General features: G+C 44.0%; 2 protein-coding genes and 1 long non-coding RNA gene across 6 annotated transcripts in view; 2 read left to right on the forward strand and 1 right to left on the reverse strand.

Moving 5' to 3' along the window:
- The window catches only part of CEP95 (centrosomal protein 95), a 29190-nt gene extending 14490 nt beyond the window's left edge, over positions 1–14700 (reverse strand). For 2 of the 3 annotated variants that reach the window (XM_019542374.1, XM_019542375.1), the window contains exons 1-12: positions 14593–14700; positions 11839–11967; positions 8950–9057; positions 6593–6703; positions 5602–5710; positions 4998–5110; positions 3858–3989; positions 3170–3384; positions 2720–2789; positions 2065–2129; positions 865–995; positions 426–558 (exon numbers count right to left, since the gene is read on the reverse strand). In XM_019542374.1, coding sequence (XP_019397919.1) covers positions 426–558; positions 865–995; positions 2065–2129; positions 2720–2789; positions 3170–3384; positions 3858–3989; positions 4998–5110; positions 5602–5710; positions 6593–6703; positions 8950–9057; positions 11839–11967; positions 14593–14614 — 1338 coding nt within the window. In that variant the 5' untranslated portion in view covers positions 14615–14700. Of the gene's footprint in view, positions 1–425; positions 559–864; positions 996–2064; positions 2130–2719; positions 2790–3169; positions 3385–3857; positions 3990–4997; positions 5111–5601; positions 5711–6592; positions 6736–8949; positions 9058–11838; positions 11968–14592 lie in introns of those variants that run through there. The other variant, XM_019542376.1, reaches the window with a different exon arrangement.
- A 189-nt stretch (positions 14701–14889) lies between these two features.
- Positions 14890–16268, forward strand: LOC109314973. Its single transcript, XR_002102402.1, has 2 exons — positions 14890–15510; positions 16096–16268. It is a non-coding gene; the product is annotated as an uncharacterized LOC109314973 (long non-coding RNA).
- Positions 16269–20618: 4350 nt separating this feature from the next.
- DDX5 (DEAD-box helicase 5) overlaps positions 20619–20956 on the forward strand; it is a 6689-nt gene continuing 6351 nt past the window's right edge. Inside the window, exon 1 of one of the 2 annotated variants that reach the window (XM_019542379.1) lies at positions 20619–20759. In XM_019542379.1, the coding sequence (XP_019397924.1) occupies positions 20728–20759 (32 nt within the window). In that variant the 5' untranslated portion in view covers positions 20619–20727. The remainder of the gene's footprint in view (positions 20760–20956) is intronic. The other variant, XM_019542380.1, reaches the window with a different exon arrangement.

The following is a 20956-nucleotide window of genomic DNA, read 5'->3' on the forward strand; positions in this document are numbered from 1 at the left end:
CCTTACGCTGGATGGTGAATTCCAGCAAGCGATGATCGCTGTCTCCCAGGTGGCCCATCACCCGCAGCCCCCTCACCAGATGTGTTAATATAAATTAAATAGTTACACAAGACCTGAGCATCAACAGGTGCTATATCCAAATATTAGCAATCCAAGGATCTTCTGAACAAGACAGAACTTTATCAAGACTATTAGAACAAAAACATCATCCCAGTCTCTTGCCTTGGATGAAATAATGTTAAGATGTTCTGCAATATTGTCCATTGTTTTGCATTAGAAATAAGGGAGATACTAAGCCTCTAACTTAAATTTACCCATTAATCTTAGGAAGACTGACCAAATATCCTACATTTTTATGTCCCTAAATTGTTGTTATAAGGCTGGTTCAGTTCTGAGAAACATATCAAGAATTAATTCCCACTTACTAAATCTAGTTCGTTTAACCTGCGTGCGAGCTTCTCCGACACTTCCTCCAGCTCCTGCCCAGATAACTTCCCCTTTGCCCTTCTGCGGGAGAGAGGCTCTTCCCCAAGCGAATCAGGGATGGAACTTTCATATCTGCCAGAACAGAAACACACGCACATAACTTTTGTTCCTAAGGCCAACATTACATAATACAGAGTAACTTAAAACCTGCAATGCATAAGGGGTAATATAAATGCAAGCTTTGTGGGGAAAAAAAAAAAAAAGACTTAAACCCTTTGTTAATGGAAGTAAGAAAACTCGGTCTTTATTAAAGCTAACACCACCACCAACCAGCTCTGACTGTATTCTGACCAGCAGCTCTGGAATTAATTACCCTTGAAAAGAAAAATGAACATTATAAGCCTCAACAACTTATTCAAAACCAGAAAACCAACTTGCCTCTCAACATCAGACAGACTCTTTGTTTCAGGTTTTGGGGTTAATGCTTTTGATGTCGTCTGTTGGGTGCATGATGAAATGTCATGGTGTAAGTGAGAAGTGGATGTAGAAGTTCCATATACACCAAGATCCTGGAAAATAGAAAATGAAGCTCTGAGGATTTTAACTGAAAGCTTGAAATATGCCTTAAGTGCTATATAAATAACTTTAGAAATAGAGAGGAGCATCCAATATAATCTGTCTGGATGTAAAGCTCGAATCCCAAGATCAAGGATTATTCCTCCAGATCCTTCAACAGGGAAAAGCCACTAAATGTTGAGTATAATCAAACATGAACTAAATCTGACAAAACTTCAAGTTCCGTGTGACCTGGTCAAATGTTACTGTGGCATAAGTGAGAGAGACTACAACACTCAGGTGTGAAATTCCACATTCAGCTCTGCGAGGTGTTAAGTGAAATGTCCAGCAACAATCATGTAGATATCAACAAAGTTGTCCAACGTAATTAGCCATTTAATTTTTTCCTCATACTAGAGCTTTCCCTCTTATGACCTGCTTGTCAGTTTTAACTGCCGTACTTCAGCCTGTCCCTTTGTACATTAACATTTCCTCTAGCTCTGCCACAGCAAATGTGAAAGAGTTGCAGGAAGCATTTGCAGGGTACAAACAGCAAGTCCTGCGAGTACCCCTTGTGGTGGCCGAGGGTAAAAAATTCTAACTGATGTGTAACCAAGAGATTATAGTAAAGCTTGCAATGAAGCATGGTGGATTAAGTTACAAGGGAAGTCCACTTATTTTTGAAAGTTCTAGTCATGCTTCCAGCCAGGAACTTTTCTTTCCATATTCCCAGTTTGTCCAAATTGTTTCATGTTTCTGACCAGCTCACAATGATTTCAGACATATCTGGCAATACTCAGAGCCCTATGAAGTGATTTAGAGCAAATATCTCCTGCTGAGCTGGCTTGTCTCTTGAAGGCTCTTTGGGTGCAATGGAATCTTCCGACCTTCTGTAGGTCCCAAGTTGATTTCATTTATCATCTGCCAGCATTCAGAGGACGGCAGCTCAGCATCAGGTCACATCCACAAAGCTTTTGAAATGAGAAGGGCTAGAAACAAGTTGAGATGCTTCATTTCCCCAAGTGGAAATGCCAGAAACCCATGACCCTGTACACAGATTTAAACTAGTCCTGCCACAATTACCTTTGCTGCACCTTCATCACCATTTAGCTCATCTTCTGAAACCATCTTATCTCCAGCTGGAAAATCTACAATAGAAATGTATTAGATAACATTCTGTATACAGTACTCAAATGTGCTTGGTGATTCGTAAAACAAATGCACAAGGCATGGGCCCCCCCAACATAAACTATACAATGTTGCATCCAGTGTAAAATGCTGACTAGACAATTAAGCAAGTCTTGACTGGCATTTTGATGCTGTTTTTGGTAAACTATAATTCCTTGTAGGATTTGGATTTTAGGAAATACCAAAGGTTGGTGCTATGGAAACAGCAAGAACAACAAGCATCTCTAGGACAACAGAAAAACTAACTTCTGCCACTTATTTTCTGGAAATGTATGCAAATAGGAAGTTCTAAATTTCTCTTTTCCTCCTGGTATGCAACACCCTTTGTCTTTCCCCACATTTACAACTAATCTGTGTTTAGCACTGATTCAACTACAGCCTGGCAGCAGTATGTATTTAAGTAGCATATACACATCTTAAATGGATTGTGGACTAAAGGCAGGTGAGCACCAAAGAGTTTTTCATCCTGATAGTATGCATCTTCTTTAAAGTGCAACCTATTTTCCTTTTTGGGGAGTGTAGTTTAATATAAAGCAAGACTTATTCTTACCACAGGTGATCTCTGACACAGAAGTGTTCCCAGAACTAGTTTCAGATTCCTGTCTATATGATTCTGCAGACTGGAGAGAGAAGAAAAAACAAAAACAAAACTAATAAAGCAATTCTTTCTGCTGGAATAGAAATAGTTTGAGAAACTAAAGCTATTATTCTACACATTAGAAATCAATTCAAATTATGGTGGTTTATAAACATTAGAGCCAGACAGCTATTCCTGACAAATGTCATGCCTGGATACACCTTTTTCAGAATAGGAATGTCTTAAGCTAGTATAAACCACTTCTGAAATAAGTCTGTCCAGACAGGAAGCTCTCATCACGTCAACAAACCCACAGTGATATTCAGTTGATTAACTCCAATAATTGCAAATGCAATAAAGAAAGGCTTAGAACACAAACAGAAGGCATTAACTAATAAAATCAAGTAAGAGGTTGTCACTTACAGCAGGAGTTTTAATTGTTTGACTGTTGGCCAAAGCTGCTGATTGTCTTCCTGGGCTCTGATACTCCCTTCCTATGGGATAATGGGGCCTGGGCTCAGATGGCTGATATGGTGGCTGCAAAGGAATGGCCGGGCGAATGGGCTCCCCAAGCTTTTTAGCACTGGAACTCAAACTCTCTTTGTGAAACTCAGTGGAATGAACAGATTCTGCTGATCCTTGAAGACAAATATGAAGAGATGTGCTAGTAAACCTCTAACCAAAATGCCAACTGCACATTTTTTTCAGTCTACTTTGGATGTGTGCAATATTCCTCCCTTATTCTGGATGTTGCATATATGAAATTACTATTAGCTTTAATCTTTTCCAGATCCTGTAGAATTTGGATTGTGGGTAAAAGGAGCTACTTAAAAAAAAGGTCCGATTTGAAACATTAGCATCTGGCTTGGTACTGCCACAGTAAGATCTCCAAAAGCTCATAAATCAGCAAGTAACTCCGTGAAAACAACTCCCTCCCATGGCACATTAAGGAAAACCTGTGAAGATCTAAATAAAGAAATACAGTATCTAGCAAAAGATAACGTGTTTCCATTCTCAATCTTATCTATGAGAACGAACACTGCCTTCCAAGAACTAGAAAGGCTTGGGGAATTTCCAAGTATGCAGACCAGGAAATTAGACTCTCACCAACCTTCCCTCTCTTTTACAAGTGCTCCTCTGCTACTTGAGGGTTGACTTGGTAATGCCACATGAGCACTCTCAGGTTCTTTGGCCTCCTTAGAAACATCTGTCTCCGCAGGCAACAGTGCAGGGAGCTGGAACCCTGGAATGGGCATTTTTGAAAGCAGATTTAGGTGGCTTAAAAATTAGAGACATCTTTAGCATCAGCTACATTTAGACAGTTTTGACACTGAACTGACTAGGAGCTAATCCATATCGTTACTGGGACAGTATTATGTTACAAGAAGGAATTGCAAAAGGTATGGGAATTTTAGGAAAACCTTGAAACATATTTATCCACCTATTTGCTCAGCTCCCGGCACTAGGGACAAGATTAGTTTGCCTAGCTTCCATTTAGGCATTTACTTTGCTAAAAAAGTTTCCCCAATGCTGGTACCACTCCTTGGCAAGGACCACATTTAAGTGCCTCCCATTACTAGTTCCTCAAGTTACCTAAGCCTCCTTAGATGAGGAGTCTCAGCAATTCAGAAACTGTTAAGTGTTAGCCTAAAGAATGATTCATCACTATTATATCAGTCTTGGATATTGCTGCTTCTATTGTGATAACAAGGACACAAACATTGTCCTAGGCCATGCTGAACTGAGTCTAGTACAGCATTTATTTTAAGCCCAATAAAACAACGTTATAACCTGAAGGAATAGATTCATCATCAAGTCTAGAAACCCTGAACTCCATTGGAGCACAGCAGGACCACTATCTTAGTAAGGAAACATTGGCATCATACCATCCTATGTATGATAAGAAGGAAAAAAGAAACCCATTTTCTAAGCACTTCTGCTTACAAATCCACTGGTGTTAGGTACAAGAGAGAGGATTTCACTTGCTGTCTTTATCTAAATTTCTGCTGTCTCATGGTGGTACTTTATGCCAATAGACTTCCCCTTTCTGTCGCAGAGCTTGTTCCAGCTCAGTGATGTAAAGCTTCTTTTGCCCTTAAATGTTTTATCTTCACAAATACAACTTGTTTTGCTCTACATGTGTGCTCACCACAATTCCTTGGTATAATTAAATATTAAGTACTTCTGCTACTGCAGATGATTAGAATTCTATGTCCCTACAGAATAGCCCTAAAGATGTTTTTTAACTCACCTTCTTCCCTCAGTGAAAGTGAACACGCAGTGTCCCCAAGCTTAATTAATTCACTGGTAGATTCTGATCCTTCAACTTCCCAAAATGGAATAGAAATCTCCGACTGGGATGATCTAAGCAGAACATAACAGAGTAAGTTTGCCTGTACAAATCTTTGCTTTGTTAGGCCACAAGATGGAGCTACAAAAGAATAGCAACCCTTTTAATCTCCAGTTACTTGGCACTTAGTTTTTAGAAGTATGATTAGTTCCCACGACGTTAACTAAACTTATTTTCATGCCTTCTAAATGCAACTAAAATGAAGTGATTTAAAAGTAAGAAAGCATGTACTGAATCAACACACTTTGAACTTAACTAGATGCTATAAAGACTCAGTACTACAAGATTCAAAGATAGATTCACTTGGCCAAGCTGTCCCTGGGTTTGCAGTGCAAATACAAAGATTGGATCCAGTTTTATGTATGTTCCTGCCCAGCTAATGGAAGAGGCAAAGCATTCCATTTGACACTTGTGCTGAATGCATAAAACAAACGTTTTGATGTTTCAAGTATGAAAGAAATTTGCTATACTAATAGAACTTTAAAGCAAAATCATCCACTCTTACCCCACAACTGATGGGAGTTTTTGTACTAACATGGATTCCTCGGCATCATCTTCCAGTTGCTCTTGAGGTGTATTTTGACTGTCATTGTTAATTAGCATGTCAGGCTCATCTATTTATAATCAAAATACATTAGTTAGTTTCCAGGAAAACTACATACATCTGTTAGAAGAATGCAAGTCATCTAGTGCACCTGTTCCAGAGATCCCAAAATAATAAATCTAATGTCACAAATTGCAACTTCCTTCATGAAGCTTGCACTGAACAGTTTTTAAATATTAGTCAGAGAAACTTTTGGCCTACAACTTCCTCCATAATGCTTAATCTAAAGAGGCTTCTCTTGTCGTGGGGGGGTGGAGAATGTAATAACCCTTTCCCATAGCACAGTACAAATTGCCAGGAGAATTTTTCCATTAAAAGAACTAGGCACTGTCACAATTTTTTTTAAGGTATTCAGGGTTTTTTTTAATTCTGATGTGTTGCTAAACTAAGAAATGTCATTTTTTTTTTCTGTTCCATGTTGGAATTAAATGAACCAGTGTGCAAGTTCAGTATGGATAACTGAAATGTATTGTTTCAATCTCTAGCCCTACTTCAAGAGCCTTTTCTTGCACTGTTTGGATTACAAAATGCTGTTTGGATAGTTTACATCCCAACAAGCCTGCTGTATGGGAAGTGTTTCTGTTGATCTGCAGTGCTGTCTAACAAGGTTTTACAAAACGTTCAATTGAGCATGTTTTTAAATAGCTACAGATTCCATCACAATTATAAAGCTCAATGTGGTGGTGGAGTGGGGGGCAAAGGGAAAAGAGTAACATGGAATTTACTTGAAGGTGTGCCCTTCTTCTAGGCACACAGAATTGTGCACATATGAGGGCAGAATGTCACTCTCAGCTTTCCTATCTTAATGATAACACTGGAGGAATGCAGACAAAATAAGAAACAGCACACAGTCTTTAAAACTGAGATGTTCTGGAGTTCTCTCTCCACTCACCACCGCTCTGAGAAGAAGCTTCACTGACTTCTGTAAGATATTCCAGCAGGCCATCAAATATTTCTAACAGATTTCTGATAGATTCTCTCTCTCCCTTCACAATGTTCTCCCCTTAACAGAAGTTGTTTGTTATAAATTAGTCACTACAGTTTCAGAAGAGAAAAATATGTAAAAGTCAGTCAAAACCAAGAACCTTCTGGGAAGGCTACTCAGATTCTTGGTCAGATGTCAATCAGCTCAGGAGCAACGTGGCTGGGGTTACATGTTTTGGTCACTGCTGCAAGAATGATTCTGTAGCATATTTTAAGGTCAGTGGCAAACATCCTGAAACTCAATTTTCCACTACAATAACTTAAAGCTTAGCCTAGTTAACATTGTATTTGTTCTCATGGAGCAGACTACCAAACCTTCTTGTAAATAGACTGCATTTATATTCCAGTGAAAGTCAAAAGGGGCACATCCAGATGAGCATGGACATGAGGTATGTGGTGCTGCAGACTGCATATGCAGCCATTCCCTGTGCTGCTACTTTACAGCAGGGGAAGGGGAGTGGGGGCAGAAGGGGGCTTGACCCTGGGAGATCCCAGGGTCCAAAAACCCACACCAAAAAAAAAAAAAAAAAAAGAGAGGAGGAAAAAAAAAAGGTAGTGCACATGGCAGCAGTGCATCGCCCAAAATCAGAGCCTAGCCATGCTCCAGCTACCAGCCAGACTTCCTGTTGTGGCTGCAGCTCCCGGAAGACCCCACGTAAGGCTGCTGGCCCCAGCCTCCCCTACCCCACCTGGGCTAACTTGCCACTAGATTCCCCAGATACAAGTAGCTGTGGCACAAGATGTGCTGCTGCTACTCGTCTCTGGGGAAACAAACATTCCTGCTCATCTGGACACATCCAAGCTGTTCATCAAGTTGCTACTGAGGTAAAATGGACAAATCTATTATTACAGCATGTTGAAATATTTAGTTTCCATCATGGATGCTTGAGCAGGTAGCATCGTGGTCAATCCAGAATTACCATCTTCAGTTTTCAGGCATGTTTGATAACACTGTTCTCTTGTCTGCCGCTGCCTGGACCAGTCATTGAGCTGGGAAGCCAGGCTGTAGGAGTTTAAAAAAAAAAAAATACATGCAGTACTCATGCCAACCTGTGACCAAAAAATGTTCCTTGAGAGTGCAAAGCACAATTCATTAGATATACGCTTATATGTAATCTTATTCCTGGCTAATGCAGAATATATACTTTCAGAGCAGGCTCCAGTTTTGAATGGCTGATATACATTTCAGTTAGTTACAAAAGCAAGCGATACTGAAGTCCCCTTAAAAAGCAAATTAATCTAAGTAAAACAAAGAAGTCTTGGTAGACACCAATGTACCTTCTGAACTAGTTCATCATTATTCCAGAATCCAGAGCACTTATGATGTTAGTACTGTTACTAGTAAGTGATCTGTTTTTATGTCATCCAAAATACATATTTAATCTTGAATTGGTCTCAGATGGAAGAACAAAAATGAAAGAACTCAAACAGGGAATTTTTAAATGTTGAGTGTTTCAATATACAGCCATTGTAATACATCTAATACTGGAGGGTGGAAATAAATAAATCAGAATTTAACATTAAATAGCAAAGCAAAAAATAATTGTTTGACACTATTTGATTAGTCAACCTGTACATTTAAAAAGAATTGTGATCATGTTGTTTATTTTTCCCTTTAACATTTTATAGTTTGAAGATTCAAACGGAATTAATGTACCAGTAAACTAGCAGCTCATCTTGTTCTGTTAGTTTTTTAATTCTATTAGTGTGAATTTATCCTTGTTGCCAAGTATGGCAGTTGTACCCTCCAAGGACATGCACCAGGCTGCTTCTACAGTTTCCAAGGTGAGTGGGGTAAAGCTCTCTCAACAGTCTGATACTGCCAACCATAATATTGCTCCAGCTGGGTGGAAGAGTGACATTATGCAGACAACAAAATTAAAATTGTTGTTTTTTTCTTGGAATAGTTGGGAATCTCAACCAAAACAGCAGTTTCAAGCTTTGTTTTAACACCAGTAACCCAATAGTCTCAGCACCATTTATTACTATGCTGAATAATTTTTCCATTCTCTAATCCATGACACCCAAAATTGACTAATTTCTTTACTGTCATCCATAAATTCTTGACTTGCTCCCTACACCAACAATCTGTTGTTTGTTTGTTTTATAGCAAGCCCCCTTTTTTTAGCATGCTTAAATGTGCATGCAAACAGGGAAGCACATTCTGCAAGATCAGGTCCTTACAATATTTTAAAGGTAAGCCTTCTGAATAAATATATTTTACAAATGAGCATCTGTTGATAACTAACTAATATGAGTACTCACCGGTGATATGCGACAGGCTAACCTGCAAATAGTCCAGTGCTAGAGAATCTATTATTGCTTGTACATTATGTGCATCATCCTCTTGGGTTCTGGGAGCAGTTATGTAATCTATGAAAAAAATTAAATGATTATAGACTATTACAGATTGCTTATTGGAGGCTGTGCTGTATACATACCTCAACTAACTTATCCATTTCATGATTTACAATCAAGCTTACCCACAGTCATTAGCATATGAAATCAGTGGTTCTTGATCTTTTTAGACTCAAAGCACCCATTGGAAAATGCCAGCCCTTAGCTCTCACCCATTTTTTGAGAATGGAAAAAAAAGGGCAATTTTTCCTGCAAAGAATGCAGAAAACCCATACCAGGCAGAATGTTTTTTATGCAATGGAGTCCTATTTGAAATTGCTGGATTTATTCTTGTGAATCATTTGCACATGTAATAGCTGCTAACACTTGTGTTGCATCCTTGCAAGGATCTCAGTTACTCACGGTGCCACAACACCCTGGTTAAGAGACACTATTAGCTATTAAGTGAAAGCATGGAATGATCCAGATTGACTTCAGGTCTAGAGCCACAGTTTATAATCCAGAGGCATCTGTCATTCATTATTCGTTTAACTCAGAATAGCGGTGTTTCTCTCTTAGCTCTGAGTAATAAAAAATTAAAATGGAGAGGCCTGACCTTTTATTTCTTTTTGTTTTAAGGCCTTTAACATTGTATCTGTAACCAGCGTTACAGGAACCAGTTTAAAACAAAAAGGTAAATCAGACTGGAGTACGCTTTAATTTGAGGCTTGCATTCACCAGGATTTTGTTTCCAACTCAACTGATTGCCAGCTAACACCTTTGTAAAAGGTATTTGGACAATCCCCTGACATTACTTGCTTACCCTAGAAAAAACAAGTTTACGTAAGCACCAAGCAATAAGCACTGGCCAAATTTTGCCACTTGTTAAATCCACGAGCTTGACTTGAATAGGCAACAGGCTAAGGCTAAGCACTTTTGCAAATCCCACTCTGAATGTAGTATCAATGCCAATCCAAATTCTATTTAAATGTTAAACACACTGAGATTAAATGGACCAGTTGTCACCTCTTACAGCAGAGGTGGGCAAAATGTGGCCTGTGGGCCGGATGCGGCCTGCCAGGCCACACTATCCAGCCCTCAGAGTCCATAAAAAATTTAGAAAATTAATATTTATCTGTCCCTGGCTGCCTGTCATGCGGCCCTTGACAGCTTGTCAACATTCAGTAAGCAGCCCTCCATCTGAAACAATTGCCCACCCATCTTACAGGAATTATTTAACCCAGTGGGGGCCAATCTTTCTGGCTGACTTCTCACTCAGTTCCTTTTCCTCCCCTCAGTCTGCTGCTCTGGTTTCTGCTCTATACTCCAAACTCCCTGCCCAATTTCCAACACTTCTTGCCCGATGCTCCCTGCTTGCTGTCTTCTGGTTCCTGCCCTACCTGCTACTGAGCTGCCTGTCTGCTCCCTGATCTGTCATACACCATGCACAGAGGTTGTCCATGCCACTTGTGGCATCCATGGCATTGGTTGGCCACGCCTGGTTTACGCTATACATAGGCTCCAGGCATAGTCTATGCAAGAAAGTTTACTAATGTAGCTATACTAGGAAATCTTCCTAATGCAGGTGTAACTTATAGCAACAGATTGTAGCTTTGCCAGCAGAATATCACCTACAATTGTTCAGCAAGCAAAAGACCACAGCACCATCATTAGAGCTTTAGCTGGCAAAAATATTGCAAAAACAACAACGCATCCTTCATTGGCATTGCTACACCAGCAACCTAATTTACATCTTATGTACACCTAACTACTTTATTGGTCACAATCAATATTTTTCTTTATATCCATGAAAACTAAAGAAGTACCCTTAAACACATGCGCACAATTTGTGCCAAAACCAATAGGGTTACAAAAGTAGCACTGATATGGCAAGCTATCAAGTACTAACAAACTCTGGCTGTTTAGGAAGAGTGGATGTAGGTTTTAAACAATGTAGGAAGCAGACAGCAGCTCACTCTGTTGTAATCATTTTCATCTGTTTTGGTTTTTCTTGGCAATAGAAGTTTTTTTTTTTTTTTTAGTGTTTAGACATAATGGTCCAGACATTTGAGAGAGAAGGAAAGATTTCTTAGGGTGATATCTTTTACTGGACCAACTTCATAGCTGAGATAGTTAGACAAGCTTTTGAATACACAATATAGGAACCCAATGAAGAATGTTTTGTAGTTGTCAGAGTAAAAGACATCACCCTATGAAATCCTTGTTTCTTGCAAGTTCTTTCTTAAAACTTAAAGGAAAAATGGTTTGACATCATCTCCCAAATCCTGTAATATAATCAGTATCAGAAGGTTTACATCCCAGCTAAATCAATAGGAGAATAGAACTGAACATATGTTCCATCTTTTAGGCATATGTTGCTTTTGTAATAAAGGGACCTACAGAGCAGCTGGCCTGTACCTAGCAACCTCATTTGTAAATCCTGTTACTGAAGTGTCCCTCTGGGAGGTATTAAATGTGTCAGCTAACTAACATGTCTGAAAGTCCAGGGTTGACAAGCCCCGCTAATTTTTAATGCATATTAAGCAAGTAAAGCTTCCAACCAGTGTTAATGTGGTCTAAGAGCAGCAGGCTTAATTTACATCGGACTTTTCAAACTTAACATTAGGTTACACAAAGTTGTCTCCACCATCTGTAAACCTTCTACTGGTCTTCATTTCCTTGTTTCCACTTTTTGACAATGTCTTGCTAGAACTTGAGAAAAATCTGCATGTTTTCCCTATACTGCTACTACAGTTGTAGAGACTTGAAAACAGTCCAGCTAGGACATTAGTGATGTAATAGGACCCATGTTCCTACCTGGTACTTTTTCTCCTAAAATTGATTCATAAAGATGAACAAATACATTGGCATCACATTCTAAAAGCTTCTTTATGTGTAGATTTATGTGACACTTCATCAGAAGATCATTGGCGATGTCAACCCATTCTATTAAAAACAATTAAACATGTTAATGACAGCTAAAAACTATAGGAAAGGACAAAGCCTGGCTGCATGCAGAGGAGACTTCAAGCTGAAGGCTCAAACAACAATTTAGGTAGCATCTGTTTGCTAAAGAAACAAAACCTAATCCATTTTCCGACTGCATAACCAGGGGCTCAAAGGTCTTAAGAGATTTATGAAGACTCAGCAAATTGCTCATGCAGAAATTTCACCACGTTCTCTTAAATTTAGTTACTGATGTATGATTAAGGAAATGAACAGCTTTAGGGTCCATTCTGCAGTCCCTACTTTCTCTCACAGATGCACAACAGAGAAACATGGAGGGTTTGGGGATCAAAGCTTGGCCTTCAAGAAGCCATGATTAAACAACAACAAGCAGGAAAAGACTTTCACTTGTAGGATATAACTGAGATTGTCTGCCATAGAATCTGATTTTCTAAACAGTTTTAATAGTCAACCTGAAATCAGATAATGTTTCTGGATCTGAGTTGGCCAATTTTAGTATCTAGTAGGAGCTGAGAGCAGAAGTATAGCATTTTTTTATACAATGAGGTCTGAAGGGCTTTAAAAAAAAAAGGTCTGGCACCCATAATGACATTGCCCCAGGATTTTTATTCCATTATTTAACTACTCAATTGTTAATTATCCAGACATTGGAGCAATAAGCAGGAAAGTAAAATAAATGTGAACACTTACTCATATAAGCCAAATACAAGGACTTCTGTTATAGATGATAAATATATGGGACTGTTCCTGCAAACCTTCCGTATGCAAAACTCCCACAGAGTATAATGAAAACGTACAAAGGGTATGGAGAATAGAAGCCAATTTCTCGCTACCCCTTCAAAAGCCATATTTGAAAGACATCTACAATTCACGCTCAACAATTTTCTCCAATAACCTGTCCTAATTCATAACCTAACAAATATAAAAAACTTAAAGGATGCAAGTTCATCTTAATCTCCACATCAGGGGACTACTATGAAATAAGATTTTTTTCCCCCCCGTTGTTTAAGAACAGACATTTTTACAGAATGATTAAAAATGATTTTCCATCTTCTTGTTTCCATTTAATTAAATAGTTCAATAGGAGACTCCTGTATAGATCAGAAATTATCTAACGGCTCTTTCCCTCTCAGCCATGGCAGTGTTACCGTGTAGAAATTGTACAGTTTGATTTCTGGCCAGTTTCCAAGGAGGAGGAGATGAACAAGTCCCAAACAATGGACGCTGCTGTGAAATACAAATGCCGCCTTCCAGTGGCGCCAAACGAGACGAGAAAGGGGAGGGGGATGGATGGGCATGGGAGGGGGAATAAACAAGGCTAGCTTTAGCTTAAAGCAGGGGTGGGCAATTATTTTGGGCAGAGGGCTGCTTACTGAGTTTTGGCAAGCTGTTGAGGGCCACGTGACAGGCTGCCCAGGGCAGATAAATATTAACTTTCTAAATTTTTTAGGGGCCAGATTGAATGGCCTGGCAGGCTACAACCAGCCCCCAGGCCACATTTTGCCCACCCCTGGCTTAAAGGCAACACCTAGAGCTGCAGAACACACCTGAGGAAGGGCAAGATTGGTTTTGGCACATGGCGGGTTACAAAACTCACTGCCCTTCAACACATAAGAAGTGCCACAGCGGGTCAGACCAGCGGACCGCCTAGCCCGGTATCCCATCTCCGACAGCCCTCGACTCCTCTACAGGGCAGTGAGCACTGGCCGGCAGCGTGCTCTGCTCCGTGTCCCCCTCTGACACCCTAGTTATTAACCTACAACCTCACTCCCGCTCCCATTTTCTTTTTTGTTGTCCCAAGCCATCAGCTGACGTGTCCCCAGAGGCCTCCCTCATCCAAGGAGCCTTAGTGTCCACAATGCCCAACAGGCCACGAGGTTTTCTCTGGCGCATCCCGCAGGCCTCTGTCTAGCAGCCCTCGATGCCAAGGGGCGACACGCTCTGCTGTGGCCCTGTCCAAATCCTCGTTCTCCATCTCCGACTTCAGCCCCGTTCCCATTTTCTTTCTTGTTCTCCCACGAAGGTCCCCAGCAGCCTCCCCTTTAATGGGGGCTTGCAGAATTTGTGCTGAGCACACCTGACAAAAGAGCCCACAAGCTTTTTTTTTTTTTTTTGGCACATCCAGGATGCCCCAAGCCGCTCACGCCTCCGAGCAGTTTGGCATCTGCAGGCTCCCTTGACTTGTTGGGTGGGGGGCAGTGGGCCCCGGATCTGCTGTTACTCACCTACAGTCTTGGTTTTTGTTAGTTTCTCCCCTGTTTTTAGCTGTCCCATTCCCCACGGGAAGGATCTAGGCCCGCGAAATGACGAGGCCTGTCCTCGATGGCACAGAGGAAGATGCTAGGCCGGGAGAGCCTGCAGCGGCGCACCCCCGGAGGGTTCAGCACCCTCGCGAGGGACGGGTCTGCACAAAGGCCCTCTCCCCAGCCTGCTCCTGCGCGGCCGGGCCCTGTCACGGCCGGTGTTGTCTCAGACGACCCCCCCCGCCCCGGTAGCCCCGTCTCCGACTCCCCCCGCCGGATCCGCCCCTAGAGCCCCGGGAGCGGGGTCGCCGCTGGGGAGGAGGGTGGACAGACGGACGCCCCTCCCCCCGCGGCCCCGCACCTCTCTCCTCAGCGCTGCCCATAGTGCCGCGACCCCGCCCGCCAATCGCCGCTCCCCGCCTCGGGGTATTTAAATACTGCGTCGCGGACCCCCTGCGTGCTCGGTATTGGTTGTCTGCTGCCGGAAGGGGTGGGACTTCCTGCCAGGCGTTCTGTCGCCGGGATCTCACGGGAAGGTTCTCTTCCCCTCCCGCTGCGGGGGGGAATTGTGAGCAGCGTTGGGTCACGTGGCGGCAGCCTAGCAACGGGAGCTGGCGTGAGGTCACGTGGCTCCCCCCATACACAGCTCTTCCGGGACCGAACATTTGCGGGGGTGGGAGGGGGGTTTATGGGTCCCCGCCCCCAGATGGGGGGTGCCCTATGGGGGATCCCTGCAAGAGTCCCCAGTGGATGGGGGAGACCCCCCCCTTAAGGAGCCTCTAGAGACAGCCCATCAGCCCCTGGGTGCAGAGGGCTCCCCCGGGCACTGGTGCCTCCTTCCTGCCCTGAAACCTGGCCCCCAGGTAGCGAGAGACCTGCCAATAAGGCCCGTTGACAGGCCGGGTAATCGTCCTCCCTGCTGGGCCGCTCTGCTGTTGCCCCTGCGCCTCTCTCCTGTGCCCCCCCTTTCTCCATTGCCGGCTTGTTGGCCGTGTCACGGACACCGTTGCAAGCCAGCGAATAATGCAACCGGGAGCAAGACATGGGAAGTCCTGCGTGGAAGCCTGAAAGGAGATGCAGCGTTAAATCGCGAGGATGGAGGTGATGCCCACCGTCTGAAAATGTCTCGCCTCGGATCGCTGTGATGTCCACATGTCGAGTGCATGTGATTTGCGGTTGAGGGTGTAAGGTGTGCCCTGGCAGGCATGATAAGAGCAGGGCACGGCAGAGTTCCTGTGACTGATCTTGCCAACTAGGAGGATCTTGCTAATAGGTACAAGTAGGATTTACAGTGTGCAACCTCCGTTGAGAGTGAGTGGGTTTAAGGGGTGCAGGTGTGGTGCGAGTGTTTAGGAAGCTTGCATGGTTTGAACCCCTGGAAGATTTCTTCTAGAACATGGGGACATTGGGAGTATTTGTCATTGGGGAAGAAAATCCACCTTCCTCTGAGTAGCGACATGCAGTGGTAGAAGTGTGCTTGCTTGTCTACTAAACACCATTGTAATCCCCTCCAGGGTTTTCAGAATCTCCTGCTGCATCTTGTCATGTGACACCAGGATATAAAGTGCCCCATTCATTACGGTCCTACATATGCATCATGTCTGGTGCATAAAACAGGCCCAAGACAGGCAAGTGGGATGTAAACTGCTGCCTTGGGAGCAGTGAATGAGGGAGAGACAAACCAGTCATTTACTGGTACCAAACCGAGGTTTACGGTATAAGACTGGAGATGGCTGTATTGTCTGAATGCCTTATTTAATTTTTCACAGTGGCTCTGAGTGGGAGAGAAGTCTTACTCCTGTTTTACAAGTAGGGAGACTGAAGCACAAAGGGGTTTGTTTGTTTGTTTGTTTGTTTTTAACAGGTTCACCAAATGTGAAAAAGGAAGTCTGTTACAAAACCAGGAAGCGGACACATGTTGCCTGAATTCCAGTTAGGTGTCTTTGCCACAAAAATCATCCTCCTTTCCCTAGGCCAGCTTTTTTTCACTACAAACAGTTTAAATTATACAACTCTAGAATATGTATCTGCATTGAATAAGGGTGGAAGTTATGTCATCAGTTAGACAAGTAACAGCATTGTATTTGTGACAGGCAAGGATTTTTGTGGCTGATTTTACCTTTTTTATTGAGCCAACTGCATGATGGTGATAAACCTGATGAAGAATGCCCTGTAATCAAAAACTTTGAGGGAAGAAGCTGGTGCAGGAACACTGAAATGGTGTATAGGGTTGTGAAATTGGAGGACAGAGAGTCCCAAGGGCAGCAGACAAACAGCAGATAAAGAAGCTTGATTAATGGGAGATCATGACCCATCAAAAGAGGAAGGTGGTTATCATCTGTAGTGTGAAGGAAGAATTTCAGGAATCAACAGCATAATAATATGCTATGAAGTCAACATCGGGGTTCAGTCCTTGATTCTAAATGTCATGAAATTTTTTTCTCAAGTTCACCACGTAAGTGTTTGTATATTGCCCTTGAGCATGGGGATAGCAGGGTCAGAAAAGAAGTGATTTTGTTTGTTTGTTTGTTTTTTTAATTTTATCTTATTATTTTAATTTTATATTATTTGGAGACAATGTGCTCCTACTGGCACTTGTGTGTTTCTGTCCTTTATTTATATATATTTTTTGACCATTCTGGTGTGCAGTTTTAGTTTCACCCATATATAACTACTATGAAGGCATTTGTTGGTGTGGGCTGAATATATCATATTTTGGGAGAGGCACATGTAGGATCCATTGATGCTGATGGGTTTGTTGTTGGTTGGTGTTCATTGTTAAAGCAGTGGAGATGTGTTGACAGTTTTTTGTGGGGTTTTTTAAATCTGTTGGTAAGGCTGGATGTGCCCCTTCTGGTATCAGTTCAACAGTGGGGAGTTTGTTTCTGAGATTGAGGTGGGCAAAGTAAGGAGGTTGTTTGAAAGCCAGGAGTGGAGGAGGGGCTGGGAATTTTTTTTTCTCAGTGTTTGCTTTTTGTCAAGTATAGCCTGCAATTTATTTAATTATTCTTCTAATCCAGGGGTGCTCAACCCCTAGCCCACAGGCCAGGTCTGACCCACAGAGCTTTCAGGTCTCCCTGTGGGTCCAGTGATTTGGTGGTGGGGGAGCAGTGGCAACTAACACTGCTGCTGCCCCCAACACCAAATTTTCAAGTCTTCCCCCCCACTCCCGGCCCTTCACAGAGGGATAGGACCCTATTCCCACATAGCTGGATTGAGCTGGAGCCTAGCGCAGCTGTGTGAACAAGCCCCAGCTGGGTCATTCCAGCATGGCTATATCGGGAACTGTGATAAGCTGGCTAGATCCTAAGAACCAAGGACTGAACACTGATACTGACTTTATGGCATACTGTGATCTACCCAATTCCCCCAATCCTTCCTCATCACTAAAGGTGATAATGAGCCCCCTTCCTTTTGATAGATCTTAATCTATTAATCCAAGTTTCTTTTTTCTAGTAATTGTTTGTCTGCTACCCCTGAGAATCTGTCCTTCAATTTCACAGCCCCTACACACTGTTTTTAATCATAGCTGTGCCTGCTTCTTCCTGCACATCTGATTAAAAAAATACCTTGCATTTGAAAGCTGATCTGACTTTACCTCAATCATGCAGTTGGTCCAAATAAAGATATTGCCTACAAAGATCCTTTGTTTCTTGCATGATTCCTTGACCATCAGGGCTGCAGTATCATGCCAGGACTGCCAAAGCATTGTAATTAACTATTTTATTTGAGGTCAGTTGAGCTGTTTGCACCTCTTACAGCTACTGTTTCAGCTTGGGTGTAAATAGGACTTTCAGGGTATGGTTACAAGTTGTATCCAGGTAAGCTAATGCTGAATTCACAGTGCATTAACCTGTCTCCATGGCAACTTCTCACGTGAATGCTCTTTGCAATAAATGCAAGGTAGCTTTCACCCCTCAGTAAAAGTGAGGTAAGGTACCTTGCATTTTCTTCAGGCTAAGAGTGTGCACATAGATGGTTACCATGGAGTAGCTAATATGCTATAAATTCATCTCCCCCAGCTCAGTGGGGGCCTAACCATTTTGTCAAGTATGCCACAAATTAGCCCCACACCAGTGGTAGGCAGTGTTGGGCAGAGTACCAAATACACCTGCAACTTTGACTTGTAAGATGTTGGTGCACAAGGGGTGGGTGGCATGGGAGCCGTGAGGGGTCTGGTCCTCATTATGGCAGTAGAGACCTGGCCCCTACCCTGCCATCTGCCCAGGCATAATGTCTTCCCATGCCACACTCTGGCACGCATGCCAGGGGTTGCCTGTCCCTGCCCCACATCTCCTGAAACTGCCACTCTGATCCCTTTCCTGCACCTGATCTGCTGCTCTGCTTTCAGCGCCCTGCCCTATCTGCTGCTTTGTTTTTTGTTTCTTGATTTGCACTCCCTGCCCACTGGGTGCTCTGCTCTTTACTTCCTGGCCTGTGCTGCTGTACTGCCTGGGCCCTCCCCAGTCTGCGGTGCCACGCATCTGCAGGGTCCACCTGCACCACATGCAGGCTGGCTGTCTTTCCCTAGGCTAACTTGTTGGGGTAGCCATACCCACTGCCTCAATCTTCTTTTGAAGCCAGGTTATTTTCTTGAATGTTTTAAATAGTAGCAATGCTGGGAAAGACTAAGAAAAATATCTAATATGTATAAATTACTAGAAAAAGGAGCAATATGAAACTGAAGTGCTTTTTGGTAAATAACGGGGTGAAGAGGCTGTACTTGGTAGTACAGACTGTCCTGCAGCTGCTCTGTGGTAAGTGCTTTTCTGAATGAGCTTTCTCCATGACAAAAATGAGGTAGCTTTTCCTTCCTTTTTTCCCCAATGGGCAGCTGCTGCTCCTTGCAGAGTAAGCATGTGCATATGGGCAGCTGCTGCCAAGCAGCTCCTACATGGGGTGTCAACTGGGTGCCTCACCTTGCATTTACTGCTGGGTAAAAGCATGTTTATGGGCAGTGACCTCTGGAATAGGTAACATGGAGGTCACACCCTGGTTTACCTCATGGTAACTTGTATATGTGCCAATGCCCTGAGTTCACACCCTAGTTTAGTTCAGAATAACTTGCTTCTGTAGCTATGCCCTTAGGGGCGTTTTCCCTGCACTTTTGCTTGGGTTACATCACATGATCTAGCTCAACTCAAGTGAGAGATAACACTGCAGCTACACAGTCTACACATGCATATATGCCAGTTTAGTAACTTATTGCACAAATTTACTGTACAGTAAGTGGGAATAGGTCAGGGTCTATATATGCGGGCATGAAAGCGCATTAATGCTGTGTGGAGTTACTTGGGACTAAGGTTAGACCCAAATCAGTCCACATACAGTGTTACTGCACAGTAACACATCAGGCATAAATTTGATACCAGCATAATGCAGGTAGCAAATATATGCTCATGATGGTGTGAGTCACCATATTTACTCCGCTTCTGGAGGAAGCATGCATGTGTAGATGTGTGCCCATACTGTACAGTAATTTTGATTTACTGCACAGTAAATGTGCACATGTAGATGTGCCCAGGGTGGTTTAATTGGCAGGACATGGTGCTGTGGCGGTTCTGCTATGGCAGTTTGGCAGTGGGGGCTGTCCCTCGCAGCAGAGAGAGCACATCTGGCACAGGGCCCCGAGGAGGGGCAGGGGGCACCCATTGTCTTGCAACGTTAATACATCCTACAAATGCCACTGCCCCGCAGTCGCGGGACCCAGGCTGCCCAGCACTGCACGGGTTTCCTAGATGTTACAGTTTTTTGGGGTTTTTTTAATGAATTTTTTCGTGTTCCCAGCCAAATGAAGTCCAAATCAGTGAGTCAATCCGGAACCGTAAGCAGCCCTACTACGGGCAAACATCTTCCACTCCCACCAGGGGCTTCGGATATTCCCAAAGTCTTTCACAGAGCATCGGGTCCAGCCTCCCTGTACTTGCGCAGGTCCTTTCCCAGAGAAGGCTAGTTTCATCCCCGCGGCGGCTCTTTGGCTGCGAACGGGGGCGATGAAAACACCGGTCCTGGGGGCGCGGTGAGGACGCGCCGCAGACACCCAGGGAGCGGGTAGGGGGGTTGTACATACAAAGTCAGCACTGCGCAGGCGCGCTCAGCCGCGCAGGCGTGGAAGGGGGAAGGGCGAGAAGCCGCCTGGGGTTCCCGGCACGCGGCCGGCGGGCTGAGCAGTGTGAGGGCAGCGCGAGCCGCGCCCGATATGGGCGGGGCACTTCCGCCCGCCCGCGCCGCAGCCAACCAGCCAGCAGGCAGGAGCGCGCGTCCATTGCGCGGCGGCCCCGCCCACCGGCAGCGGCTTACATAAAACAGCCGGGCAGGTCCTGCGCTGACGTCACGAGCCGGCTCCCAGCATGCCTCGCGGCGCCGGCTATATAACCGGCATCCGGCCGGACGGCCGCTCCCCATTCATTGGCCCCCGCCGATATCTCGGGACCTTATTTCTTCTCTGCCGACGTCGCCGCCAACCAGCAAAATCGCTTCCTTCAGCAGCACCGCCATGCCCGGGTACTCCAGCGACCGGGACCGAGGGTGAGGCCGGGGGGGGGTGCCCGGTCGGCGCCCGCCACCGGCTCCTTCCCCGCGTGAAATGGCGGCGGTGGGTGGGGGCCGGGGGCCCCACGGCGCCCGCTTCCCCCTCCCCTCCGCTGCCATGAGGGGGTGCGTGCGGGGCGGGAGGGCCAAGTTCGCGTTGCGGGGCGGGGGGGATGGGCCGGCTCCCTTTGTGC

The sequence above is a fragment of the Crocodylus porosus genome, unplaced genomic scaffold (genome assembly GCF_001723895.1).
Source record: "Crocodylus porosus isolate Cpor-Errol unplaced genomic scaffold, CroPor_comp1, whole genome shotgun sequence".
Lineage (NCBI taxonomy): Eukaryota > Metazoa > Chordata > Crocodylia > Crocodylidae > Crocodylus > Crocodylus porosus.